Source organism: Vulpes lagopus, chromosome 6, assembly GCF_018345385.1.
Source record: "Vulpes lagopus strain Blue_001 chromosome 6, ASM1834538v1, whole genome shotgun sequence".
In the NCBI taxonomy this organism is placed as follows: Eukaryota; Metazoa; Chordata; class Mammalia; order Carnivora; family Canidae; genus Vulpes; species Vulpes lagopus.
The window spans coordinates 8,100,054-8,113,865 of record NC_054829.1 but is presented as its reverse complement, the minus strand read 5'-3'; the positions used below and the strand labels follow the sequence as shown (position 1 = coordinate 8,113,865).

Sequence of the window (13,812 nt, the reverse complement as noted above, 5' to 3'; positions counted from 1 at the left end):
GTGTATGTCTAATGTAGCATTCCTTTGTCCTTTTTTGTCTCCCTTGGAAGAACTGTAGTGTAGTCAGGCCTCTTAGAAGTCAGGAAGGATGTGTCTACCAAATTTTTGCCTTATAAGTTCACCATGACACTTGTGAGTTTTCATGAACTTACTGATTTTTGCTTTGTAGTAGAAATCATTTATATAAGTACTATGTTTGTGTTTCAAAGATCCGGGTAAAATAAAGATATATTTGACTAAATATTTTATTAATTGCAGCATTCAACGGAAGGTGTCAGATTGACACCTCTGAATGACAGCAGCCTCGACTTGTCTATGGACAGTGATAACAGCATGTCTGTGCCTTCACCTACTAGTGCTATGAAGACCAGTCCATTGAACAGTTCTGGCAGCTCTCAGGGGTAAGGCAAACAAGGGAACGAATTGGAGTGGCTATTCACTAAACATACCTGCTGAATCCTCTTGTTAAAGTCACCTATTTAGAATATTGTTTTTATTCCATCTTCTAATTTTTTTAAATATAGCAATTAAACTTATTTTAGGGGGAAAGTAATTTTTTTTTTGTCCTATTGTGTCATACTTGTATTCCCTTTTCGGGACAGGTATATCTTAATTCAGATACGAATAAATGTTAGTACCGTGATCCCTCAAATTTCATAAAAGGTCTCTGACATGTATCGTTTAACTTAAGATTTTTTTACTTTACTGTGGTGCAAAAGCACTACACAGTAGAAACCATACTTTGAAGTTTGAATTGTGACCAGGGCTGGCAGTATACTGTACCATAGTGTCTTGTGATGCCTGGCAGTAACAGCGAGCTGCTATTTGCTTTCAGCCCTGTGCTCACAGGGTCAGCAGCCATACTGAAAACCGTTCTGCACCAAATGGCCATTCTATTTTTCACTTTCAGTATAGTGTTAATAAATTACAGGAGATAGACAGCACTTTATTAGAAGATAGGCTTTGTGTTGGGTGATTTTGCCCAATTGTAGGCTAACATAAGTGTCCTGAGCATGTTTAAGGTAGGCTAGGCTAAGCTGTGGTGTTTGGTAGGTGGTTTTATGTATTAAATGCATTCTTGACTTCAGATCTTTTAATTTATGATGGGTTTAATGGTATGTAACCCCATCTTAGGTCAAGAAGGATCTATACTGAGGCTTCTACCTGCTTCCAGTGAACTGGTGTGCTAAGGGGAATGGACAAGAGGGACAAAAATCACCTTTCTGTCCTGGAGCTACTTATATCTGTGTAGCAGGGGAACAGATCTTTGGAAATACTAGGGGCCTTCTAAAAAGTGAAGGTCTCTGTGGGCTGGTTTTAGTTACAGGAAGCTGCTGCTTTTTTTTTTTTTTTTTTTTTTTAAAAGAATTAAGTGTCTTTTGTGGCACCTGGATGGCTTAGTCCATTAAGCATCTGCCTTCGGCTCAGATCATGATCCCAGGGTCCTGGGATCAATCCACTTATCGGGCTCCCTGCTCAGTGGGGAGCCTGCTTCTCCCTCTGCTTATACTCTTTCTGGCTATCTCTCTTTCTCAAATAAATAATTTAAAAAAAAAAAAAAAAGAACTAAGTGTCTTTAAAAATATTCAGCAAAGCTAAACATTTTTGTTATGAAAGAAATACATGGCTGTGGTGTCAACTAGAATGCAAAAAGCCATATTTTATATTTAACTTCTATAGATTTTTACAGTGTTTCCTTGAATCTTTTTTTTTTTTAATGGAAATTCCGGGGGATCTTCAAAGGAATTTTTATAGAAAGAAGTTTTATACTTTGAGTTTACGCACTTTACATAAAATAAGTGTATGTGTGAAGTAACTTCAGAAGTTTAAATGATATTAGTTTCTTATGTAATACTAAATAACTTCTGTAAATAAGACTTCTGAATTGTAAATTTATAATTGTATATTTGCTTAGCAAATTTTGAGTATTTATTCACTAGCCATTTTGCTAGCTCTTTCTGGTTTTCTTCTTTCATCTATAGTTGTTCTTTGGCCAGTTCTCTCTTTCTGTTTAAATCATTAGATGTATGTGCCCTTGAGGGCCCTCTTCACAGTCTTTGTTCCATCTTGGTATTTTCCCTGGGGGAGTGGGATCACCTGTGCTTGTTTTCATTTATTTTCATGTACCAATAAACTCCAAAGCTTTTTTTTTTTTTTTTAAAGATTTATTTATTTGAGAGAGAGAGCACGAGCAAGAGGGACAAGGGCAGAGGCAGAAGGAGAATGTAAAGCTGACTGTGCACTGGGCATGGAGCCTGATTTGGGGCTCAATCCCAGGACCCCAAGATCATGACCTGAATTGAAACCAGCTGGACACTTAATCGACTGAGCCACCCAGATGCCCTGTGAACTCCCAAAGCTTTAATAAACTGCCCTGGTTACATGCAAATAGCACATGGGCATCCAAAGTCTAAGTCCTTTCATGTCTCCACCTTGTCATGGCATCACTGATCCACACTTGGAGAGCGCAAGCTGCAGCCAAAGGAATGAGAGTAGACCACAGAAGACTTTCTGCTTTTATTTTTCTTTCAGGGAGTAATTAAAACGAGATTATTTAACTGTGATAAGATTTATTTGAGACAGAAAAGTTGAAGAGGAAGGAGAGTAAAGGATGGATGATTCGAGTTTCCTGAAATGATAGGAGGGAGTAGGATCCAGAACACAGAAGAGACGGGATGTCTTTGAAAGCTTTTGTTGTTTATTTGGGCCACTAGGTGGTCTTTTAGGGATGTCACAAACCTTTAGATTTTATATGCAGAACTTTTTTCTATTTCTCAGACCATTTTCTTACTTATATAGCCTTTGACAGGATTTTCTTATACCCCAAATCCGTTAAGTCTGTTCCCCCAAATCATATGAACAGATTGTTTCTGGAACTGTCCTGTTTAATATGTCACTAGCCATGTGTGGCGATTTAAATTTGTTAATATTAAATAAAATTAAATATTCAGTTTCTCGCCAGCCATATTTCAAGTGCAGAGTAGCTGCATCTATATAGTAACTACCATACTGGATAGCACAGCTATAGGACATTGTTCCAGAGGGTTCTGTTGGACAGCACTGCTTTTGAGTGTGTGTGCTTTTGGTTGTTGGCTATATTTTATCAAATAAAGTCAGTTACTGATGTATACATAGAAGTAAAACTAAAAAATCATTTCCTTTAGAAAATAACTTCCCATACTAAATTTTGTTACGGAATTTTATACTTCTGCTTTGTCACTTTTTTTACTTTTTTTTTTTTTTTTTTTAAATAGCAGAAACAGTCCTGCTCCAGCTGTAACAGCAGCATCTGTGACCAACCCACAGGCTACTGAAGTTTCTGTGCCACAAGTAAATTCCACTGAAAGCTCAGGGGGTAAGGAGATGGGGTTGACAGGCTTGAGAATCCTTACACCATATTTGGCTTTAGCCTTTATTTTGAAAGATGGCTTTATTGATTAAGTGGTTTGAATTCAGTTTTTTAATGCTATTATCATTGATGTGAAATTAAACTCGGAGACCTAAAGCTTTACCCTCTGTTGATAGGATTTATTGTAATTTTTATGTGTTCATGTACTTTATCTACTTAGGTACATCGAGTGAAAGCATTCCTCAAACTGCCACACAACCAGCCATTTCACCACCACCAAAGCCTACGGTCTCCAGAGTTGTTTCTTCAACACGTCTGGTAAACCCACCACCTAGACCTTCAGGAAATGCAGCAACAAAAATACCTAATCCTATAGTAGGAGTCAAGAGGACATCCTCACCTCATAAAGAAGAGAGTCCCAAGAAAACCAAAACAGAAGAGGTATCTATATATTAGTTAGCCATGGGAATACCAGCCTGTCTAGTAGAAGAAAATCTTTGTGAGCCAAAATTGAGAAGTAAAAGGAAGAAAGTTCTTAGAAAATGTTTAAGTGTAGTGGTTTAGGGCCATAGTCTCTTCACCCTTCCTACTCTTCTCGATGACTACCTCTTCCATAAAGCTGTGCCTCTCACATAAACTTAGCTCATCAAGTCTGTAACACAGTTTAGCATGTCGTCCCAATTTCTTATTCTCTCATAACTATTATATTTTAGGTGTACTGATTCTTTGGTTGCCCATTCAGACACAGTTCTGTGATCCAAGTGGAGTTTTGGAGTTTCTTACACTGTACGTGGTATTGCAGGGTTATTGAATATGAGGTTTTTAGGGAATTCTTACTGAATAACTGGCCGAATTTTCAAAGTCAGACTAATTTTGAGACCTTGAATGATTACTTCCTCCAACCCTTCAGGAAATTTTCTAGCAATACTTTAACTTTTAATAGTGGCCAGTTTACCTTGCCAAAGTCTCAGATAATTTTAGGAAAACCATTAAAAGTGTACATTGATTCTGGTGTATCTTTGAAAATACAAAACAGAAGTGAGTTAAATTGTTAAATTTCATTGCTCCCTGGAGTCACTCTCAGTTGTTTTCCTGTTAGTGGTACAGTCATCATTGTCCCAGATGTGACAGTCCAAAAACTCCAATTTCATTGATTTTTGGTTGATAATTTGTTACTTATGAATTTACTCACGTCACCAAAGTTTCTTTAGAAAGGGAAAAAAAAAAATCTGGATTTTTCTTATAGGAGTGTTTTGATCTGTAATCGTGAAAAATAATTGTTATTCATTTGTAAGTGTTCTATTTCCCAACTTATTCTGAAGACTTTTGGTTTAGATTTTTTTTTGGATATAGTCATTATTAACTAAATATGGATAATTTGATGAATTTTGTCACTAATGATGCTGAATGAAGAATGATTATATTATATCATACTTTATAACATGTATTCTGAAAACCCATCTGCATAGTTATTTTAAGGCAGAGATTTGGAGCCTTGCTTGTACATCAGAATTTTTCAGAGTGATTTTTTTTTCTCTCCTCTTCTAATAGAGATTTTACGGCCTCTTCCAAATACACTGAATCAGAGACTTCAGGAGTTAGGCCAGGGAATCTTTTTCTCAGACCCCTCAGTGCTACATGACTATGTTATGCAGCAACCTAACAGTGTACCGGTTCTGGTGGAACTCCACATTGTGTCTGTTGATACTTGTTTGGAGGTGACAGAGCATTGCAGAATTGACATTTCTTTATTGTAGTAAAGAACACGTAAGCATAACTATAGATGCCTATTCGTTCTGTTTACTTCTGATGATGATTTAATCTCTTAATGGCTCCCGAGAGCTCTGACTCCCGGTATCCTGGCACAGTGTTGGTAGTTTCATTTGCACTTAACGTCATAGAAAACACTCCTGTTTCCTGTCTAGGTGGAGAGGCAATAGGAATAGGATTTTTAAACTTCATATGGACAATTTTAAATCTGTGCACAAGTAGAGAGTCATTTCCTGGGCCTGTGTACCCACTGCGCAGCTTCAGTTACACTGGGCTGTGCCAGGCCCTGCATTCTTCATTTTTGGGCTTTTTCCATCTTCCTCTGCCTGGGCTATGGAGATGAAAATCCAGACATTGTATCATCTCATTAGTTTTTTGAAAATCATGTATCTAAAAGATAAGGATTACAAAAAAAAAAGCATAAATAAAATAAACTTGTCCCACTTAGAAGAATCAAGTATCTAGACACTGCTCAAACGACCCTGATTGTATCATCATTGATTTTTTATGTCTTTTTGTTCATTCCATTCTGTAATTAGGTAAGATCCCTGTGCAGCTATTGATTGATTCCTCTTAAGTATTTGTTAAAACAGATTTCCCTCCCTTTTTTCCTTGCAGTTTTTTTTTGTTTGTTTGTTTTCTCACAGGCTGGGTTTTGTTTATCACAGCTCCATGGAGTTGACCAAAAAAACCAATTTTATGATATAGAAGAGATCTTAGATCTTGAGTTTCAGTGGCTTTTCCATTTATAAAGCTGATTAAAGTCAGTCAGGATTAGAACCCAGGCCTAAATCTCATGGTGCTAAAGGAGAAGATTATTTACGAATCCTCATTTTGGAGCTCTCCCAAACTAGGTCTTTTATTCTCTATTAATGAGTACTTGGTATTAGAAATTTTAGTAAGCCAGAAACACTGGTCTTAATTAATAATGCACTAATGTGTAGAGACAAGAGGGGTTCAGGTGTGGTTAGGTCATATATTGCTGCTTAATTTGCATCATGTGCGAAGGCTTTACAAATATGTGAAATAAAAATGTTAGCCCTGGATTGTATGGTTAAATGATGCTATATATGTATTTTTAAACTTTTTCTTATGGAAAATTTCAAACATGTACGAAATTAAAATGTACAGTCCTGTTTGCATCACTTAGCTTCAGCAGTTAACAGCTTACGGCCAGCCTGTTTCATCTACACATCTACTTCCTTTCCCCTTGTTATGAAGCAAATCCCAGGCGTATCATTTCAGCCATAAATATTTCTGTGTGTATCTAAAGATAAAGACTTCTGAAAAACAAACTGCAGTATATTATCACTATATACGTGTGTGTATTGATATGTGTGTGTGTGTGTGTGTGTACACACACACACACACATATATCATCGTATTTACCAGTATTAACAATAATTCCAAAGTGTTAACGTATCGAGTCAGGGTTAAAATTTGCCCAGTTACGACAAATTACTGTTCGTGGTTTATAATGTTCGCAGGATACAAATAAGGTCCTTTTTAGAATTGGTTTATGTTACCGTTATATCTCACATGGTTTTTATGTCTTGTTATAAAGCCACATTTAAAATGATAGTTTTACCTAGTAAATACAGCAGAGAAATTAAGTTTTAAATAGTTTTTCTTAAAGGGATGTTAATTATAAGTCACTGTAGGAATGGGAAAGTGTAGCCATTTTTGGCTTCTCCTTTCCCTTCTTTACTGAAAATGAGTTATTTTTGAATATAATGATAACAAATTAAAAAAATTAAGACAGGAAGAGAACATTTCTCAAACCTCCTGTTCTTCAGGATGTTACCAAGTTTTACTAAGCAGGAGGATTCTGTGGTTAATTAAATTTGGGAAAAGTTAAAGAGGTATTCTTGATAGAACTTCTCAAAACCTTTTATAAAATGTGTTAATACGTATGTAAATTTTCTAGAATGGGGGTGATAGTATTCCAGGTTTCTAAATTGTTTGATCAAAGAACTTTTTTTTCCTCTTCCTTACAAAAAAAAATTTTTATTAACTTCGTGATTTTAGGAATGTACTTTAGGTGGTGTTGATCAATAGTAACAGCTTTCTTCATATTCTTCTTAAGTTTGGAAGATACCAAAGCCAAATTAAATATGTTACATTAAAATTTTTTTTTCAAGTGAACGAGTGATCTACTTTAAGGTCATAGTTGATCTTACAGGTTAAATTACTTAATAATTTAAAAAAATTTTATCAATTAAAGCATTAATTGGCAAATAATCTAAATTGTTCATTTTAGAGAATAAAGCTTTTTTTTTCAAAAACAGGATGAAACAAGCGAAGATGCTAACTGTCTTGCTTTGAGTGGACATGATAAAACAGAAACAAAGGTATACTAATTTAGCCTTGGAATACATACGCAATTAAGAGTACAGAAGATGTTTTAGAAATGTCTCTAGAATATTGTACTGTCTTTTGTTCTGTAGAGGTTTTAGATTGTTTCCAGTATTGTTTTTAGAGAAGTGTTTGTCCCTTTTGAATGTTAATTTATGATGCTGAAATTTAATTTCTCAAGTGTTTGAGGTCTTACTAAATGCAAGGTAGCCCGAGTGGACACTGAATGTAATAAGGTGATGAGTGAGGCATGTCCTGTGCCTTTAAAAACTTATAATTAAGTAGAGAAAATAAGATATAGAAGCAACTTATTACATTATCAGAGATCAAAATCATTGAGGCTACTGTGGGGTGGTGAGGGGCAGGAGCCAGTGGAATGTTATTTCTGAGTGAAGAAATGGTAGTAACAGGCTTTGTAGAAGGACCATGTAGTATTTGATGTAGTCCTTCAAGGATATGTAAGGATTTGGGGCTGTCCAAGATGGTCATCTGAGTCTTGGGGTGAGTGTATGGTATGTTTAGAGAATCCGTTCTTGCCAGAACCTTCTGGGGTGCATGGGGCTTGAGAATGAGGTAGATGAGGTGAGAGGGAGTGGTTTAGCCAAACTATATTAGACTTCAAATATTATTTTTTCAGAAATTGAAATGTACTGAAGGCTTTTTAACATTTTTTCCTCTTATTGTAGAAAATTTGGAAATCCTCCTCCTCCCAAATTATTCCTATAATTGCAAGTATTTCTTTGGTGTTTTTATAGACTTTATTTGGGCATACATGCCAGTGCCTTTTGCATTTAAATCTTTATTCACTCTGTAAACCAGGAAAATTTGTGCCTGTTGATAATATAATTTATAAAATATTTATAGCTTTCTTAGGGCTATTGCCTTACTTTGTTCAACCAGTTTAATTGTTAGCAGTTGTTTCTGTTAAAAAAAAAAGGAAGTTCTTCTTTCTTACTATAGTATTGACTTTAGCTAAATCCCTGCTATCCATTTATATTTATTAGAATAAATTAATGAAAGGATTACTGAGGCAGATAGTATGCTTGCTTTTAAAAAACTTGACACACAACGCCAGTCTGTGCTTCAGAAAGCCTGCACTGCCATTTCTATTACCTGCATCCTGTTTACCCTGTTTCATTTCATAAGAGAAAATTGACATTTCATTGTTTTATTACTATATTTATTGTTTTATAGAAATTCAAATTTTTACATGTTTATTTTCATTTGTTTGTGTTATATGTAGTATTTTGTTTTGTGCACAACTTTAAAAGCGTTTAGAGTAGTGGAATGACATGGTTTGCCCTGTATTTTCTGATCATACTTAAGAGTAGTGTATTGATTATTGAGGAGAGGAAGAGAAACCACAAAAATAGAGGAATGTTTTAGGGACTTTTTTCTTCTTTTAATTAAAGATGTGGGAGCAGTTTTTGTCCTTGTGGGTAATTTTATTTTATAATGTTTACTGGGTTTTGTTTTTTTCACATAGTTAAGGGCTTGGGCTTGTAGTGTGTTCATTATTGTCTGGGCAACATTTCATAATGTGCCTGTGTGTGTCTTTAATTATTATTTGCTCCAGAAGTCCAAGTTGGAGATCATTGGAAAGTCAGAAGATACTCTGTGCCTCTAGAATTGAAGTAGGCCCATAGAAATGTATGTGTGTGTGATGAGGGTGAGGCGGCCTGCGGCCAGGCTCGCTAGATGATTTGTGATGTGGTCCCATCTTTCTCTTGACCCTCCTGTCTTCCAAGTTGTCTTCTTTATTAGCCACCAAACCCAGTCATGTTCTTTTATTCTTTTTTAAGTCTCTTTCCTCCCCCGTCCTCTTTGTCTCACAGGAACAACTTGATACAGAGACAAGTACAACTCAATCAGAAACTATTCACACAGCGGCTTCTCTGTTGGCCTCTCAGGTACTAAGTGCAAAAAGCAAGGAGAGTTTTATAAATGTTGTTAAGATTAGTGTGGTGTAATGAATTAAAATGAGCATATGCAGAAGAAGACTATTAAAATGATCCCCATAACAGTAATTGCTAGCTTATCAATGTGTGTATCGTAGTTTAAAGGTAGAGCACGAGATTTGATAGAACCGTTGTTTGGCACTGTCAAGATGCTTAACTCATCCCCTTATATATTATTTGATATTGCAAATTATTTAAATCCTCACTAGTCGCAGTATGCAGTATTCATATAGAGGTTTTCCCTACAGATCAAAGAGTGAATTTTAAATCATGACAGAACTAAAAACCATTCTTTGTGGATCTTTTTGTGAAGTTAAAATGATTTTTTTTTCTTTTAGAAATGTGTTTGTCTCACATTTTACTTCTGATTTTCAATTATTAATTTAATGTAACCCATAATTCTTTCAGATTATTTTTTCATTTGTCCTAGAAATTCTGTGATAGTCCCTCTTGCATACAGTAGGCACCTTGAATCTTTTCTTTTTTTTAAATACTGATTGTGAACCTTCATTTTGTTTGTGAAACAATGGTTTTCTTTTTGAATCCTTTCAAATTGAGCATACTTCAAAGTCTAGGTCACACTCTGACACAAAATAAATATTTTAAGTAGCCATTGACCTGGTGACTCTGCAAGACCCCTCAGATCATTGTTGCTCACAGTGAGGCTGCTGAACTGAGGCAGTGATATTTTGCTGCTTTGTATCTCAGAGTTATTTTAATGTGATAATTTTAAAATGTGTTTTTGCTAACTATTAACCCTCATAGCCTCTAAAGAGAGAAATACCATGGTGACTTTCTGAAATGTCTTTTATTTCCATACCTTTGATCTAATACAAATTTGGGATGGAGGAAGTAACTAAAACAGCACGAGGAAATGTGCTTTGCGTTGATACGTGGACAAAGTAGTCTATCAGTTTTCGGCTCCTGTATGTGACTACACGTCTTTTGGCCTGCCACATTACTCCAGGGAACTGTTTTCATAGTTTTATCTTAAGTTTGTTCATTCCCATGGTGATGAGTACTCATGGGTATTTGCCTTTTTGTATTTTTATGGTGAGGTAGAACTTAATTTCTGGTGGAGAGATTTGTAGAGCCATTGAGAGAAAAATCACCAGTTAATAAAAAGAGTGATGATATGGAATAAAAAAATATATATATACATCCCTATATTTGGTGTTAAAAGGAGTATATTTCTTTCTGGGGAGATGACTACAATGTGGCTGTGTGTAACAAAGAATCCTTATTGTTTTGAGATAACTTGAGATACAGACAAAATGGTAGCATCTCTGGGATTTGCTTCAGAGTAAGCGTGGGAGTGAAGGTGGGGGGACGGTGGATGGCTCTGGTTGGGCTGCTGGCGAAGCTTGGTAATGGCTACAAGGGATTCACTGTAGAATGCGCTCTACTTATGTGGATGCTTGGAATTTCCCATAATAAAACATTTAAAAATTTATCTCTGTTTTTGAATGTTAAAGAAGGCATACAATTTAATCTTTTTTAACATGGAGTTTTCCTAAAATTTAGAATAACTAAATCAGTACTGAGTTGTATAGGTTTAATTTTATAGTTTATAAGGTGGGAAAATAATGTCCTGGTAACTGCTGCTTCTGTGTGTGAGATGAACTTTAAGTGTTCTCCCACATGGGGGTGCTCCAGCACCAATTAATATTACAGCTGTGAGTGTTACTACAAGTAAATACAGTTTAACATGACTTTAGCAATTATACGACAGGTCATTCTTAGAGGAGTGTGTCTGTAAAAGCTGCATTTTAAAATTACTTGGGAATTATCTGTATATTGCTAAAATACTCCTATTATTTGACAATTACAAGTGTAGAACAAATAATTTTATAGTAATAGTTACATTTGCACTTCATTCTTGTTTCTCTTTAAAGTTTTAATACTCCTATGGTAAGGTCCCATCCATGTCTTAGAAACTAAAGCAGTGGAAAGTAAATCTTATTTTTAAGTTACAGTGCTTTGAACAATGTTGTGTTCTTTGCTTTCGTTCTCAGAAAACATCCAGTACAGACCTTTCTGATATCCCTGCTCTCCCTGCAAATCCTATTCCTGTTATCAAGAATTCAATAAAACTGAGATTGAATCGGTAAAAACAACCTCAGGGGTCCATAAACAATATCTGCCAACTCAACCTGTTGTCTTCAAATGCTAAAAAAGGAGCATGGAGGGTACAAGACTAGAAATGACTGAATATGGATTTAGGTTTTTTTTGTGACCTCCCTTACTGGGCTAATCAGCACTTGATCGGAAGTCCAGGTTAGTATGTGAAGCCAGGAGTACTATTATTATTGTGTTAGCAACAGTTGCATTAACTATTTCAAAAAATTACTGCCTTTAAAAAAAAAACACCTCAAGTTATATTTGTATCCATAATTGACATCTGGATTGGGTTTATGTTTGATGCATTGTTTGGAAAATTTGCAATACAAACTGGCATAAGAATTCCTTGTTCGATGATGCACTTTTATGTATTTTTTTATTAGAAAAGTATAACTAATTTTAGATTTTCAGCTTGATGGATTTTCATTTTTTCCTGAAAGATTTCCTTTACCATTAGTCTTCAAATTGGATACCATTGTGCAGTGGCGTACTGTTCTTCAGAGAAAGGATAAGAGGACATCTAGTTCGGTCCCTGTGTGGGAGCTGCAACCCTTAAAAATGAAATGTCAACTCTAGGGTATATATTTGACATTGAAAGGATAATTAGGAAATAGTTGGTTTTGATGGGGTCATGATTAAGAAATGATATATTGGTTTTATTTATAGAATTGTTTAGAGTGCATACAAATCAGCGATCAGCCAGCAAATATTTTTCTTTGAGCTTATTAAAGCTCTATATTCTTTGGCCTTCAATCTGTTGTCTTTGAAACAAAGCTTTTTGCCCCCCTTCCCCCTTTTCTTTTTTCCCTTTTTGCTTGTATGCATAAGATAGAACTTAATTTCATAAGAAACAAAATGCCAGTATTTTCTTAAGCCATGATGTGAAACCAATGATCCTGTGGCCACATGGCAGAGAACACTAAATTTCAGTCCCGTGGCTGAAACTTTAGGGTGACTAAAAAAAATGTGTGTGGAACATGATGCCCTATCTGGGACGGCCATTTGATCTCTGGACATGCGGAATTTTGTACACTCCACAGAACTCTCTGTAGTAAAGTTGATTTTCAATTTTAAACATGTGGGCAAAAAGGCATTTTCTCCAAGAATTTTAAATGGATTTTTATTTTTAAAATGGTTGACCAAAATTTGTCAGTAAATTTTACATGTAGAAACATTTTAAAAATCACTTCTAGCAAGCACTTGGCATCTAGTCAGCTCTCTACTCCTTTTTCATTTTGTTTTATCCGATCAATAGATTAGGAATTCCTTTCTGCAAAGAAAAGAAGTCCTCATAATTAAGCAGCAGAGCATCCATCTTCACGAAGTATGAGGGGTGCCAGATGTTGATAAACTTATTCTTTCCTAATCTGGACAAAGCAGACCTAACAGATTTTCTGATGAGCATGTTTATGAATCTTCCATTGTGTTCCATTCTATCACATGTGCATTTTTCATGTCAAACTGCAGTTACTTAAAACTCTTCCCCTGTCCTTCTAAATTAATTTTCCAAAGTTGGAGTGTAGTCTTTCCCCTTAGGCTATGCATTAATTGAGGCTTTCTTTTCACCGTACCTTATGATGTCTAGTAGACAGTGTTTCTGCTTCCCACATCTTCGCTCCGCACACTCACCTTGCCCTTCCTCCCACCACCTAAGACAAACAGATGGTCATGCTAACAGGTGAAGTGTACAAGGTGTCTGTGTGTTTTGTGTAGCTTCAGAGTTAGATTGAAATTGCCAGGCACAGATTTAGTCTTGTCATTTTGTTTACACATTGGGGAAAAAAATTCAGTTTATTAAACGTTTCATGTAACTGCACCCAAGTTTTGCCAAGCTGGAAACTTGGACCTTTTCTGTGTAGTGACTTTTTAATTCTAGTTTTCATAACCTGGAGATCAGACTGTTGCTTTCGCATGATGTATGTAGTGTCTCATGACTGGAGTTTGCTTTGTTTTATAGTATCTGTACTCCTTGTATTTTTCAAGAGCTATTTTGTAAACAGATGATGTATTTCTCCATTGAAAACACAATAAAAAAAAAAACAGCACAATACACATTTGGCTGGTTTCTTTTGACTTACCTTATTTCTCTTGTTTTTTTCAGTGATCAATTGGTTCTACTTTATGAGTTTATAGTATGGCCGTAAATGAAGGTTTGCAAAAAGAATTTACTTAAATTTAGAAAAGACTTGCTTCCGGATAATTTAGGCTGTTAGTGGCAGCCTTGTATTAATCGATAACTTCTGTGATCCCTATTTTTCA

At 35.5% G+C, this 13,812-nt stretch overlaps 1 protein-coding gene across 3 annotated transcripts in view; it reads left to right on the top strand.

Annotated features, from left to right (window-relative positions):
• PAPOLA (poly(A) polymerase alpha) overlaps positions 1-13,603 on the top strand; it is a 58,020-nt gene extending 44,417 nt beyond the window's left edge. Inside the window, exons 17-22 of one of the 3 annotated variants that reach the window (XM_041757720.1) lie at positions 259-401; positions 3,255-3,355; positions 3,570-3,790; positions 7,408-7,470; positions 9,310-9,384; positions 11,448-13,603. In XM_041757720.1, the coding sequence (XP_041613654.1) occupies positions 259-401; positions 3,255-3,355; positions 3,570-3,790; positions 7,408-7,470; positions 9,310-9,384; positions 11,448-11,543 (699 nt within the window). In that variant the 3' untranslated portion in view covers positions 11,544-13,603. The remainder of the gene's footprint in view (positions 1-258; positions 402-3,254; positions 3,356-3,569; positions 3,791-7,407; positions 7,471-9,309; positions 9,385-11,447) is intronic. The other 2 variants (XM_041757721.1, XM_041757722.1) reach the window with 2 other exon arrangements.
• The last annotated feature ends 209 nt before the right edge of the window (positions 13,604-13,812 follow it).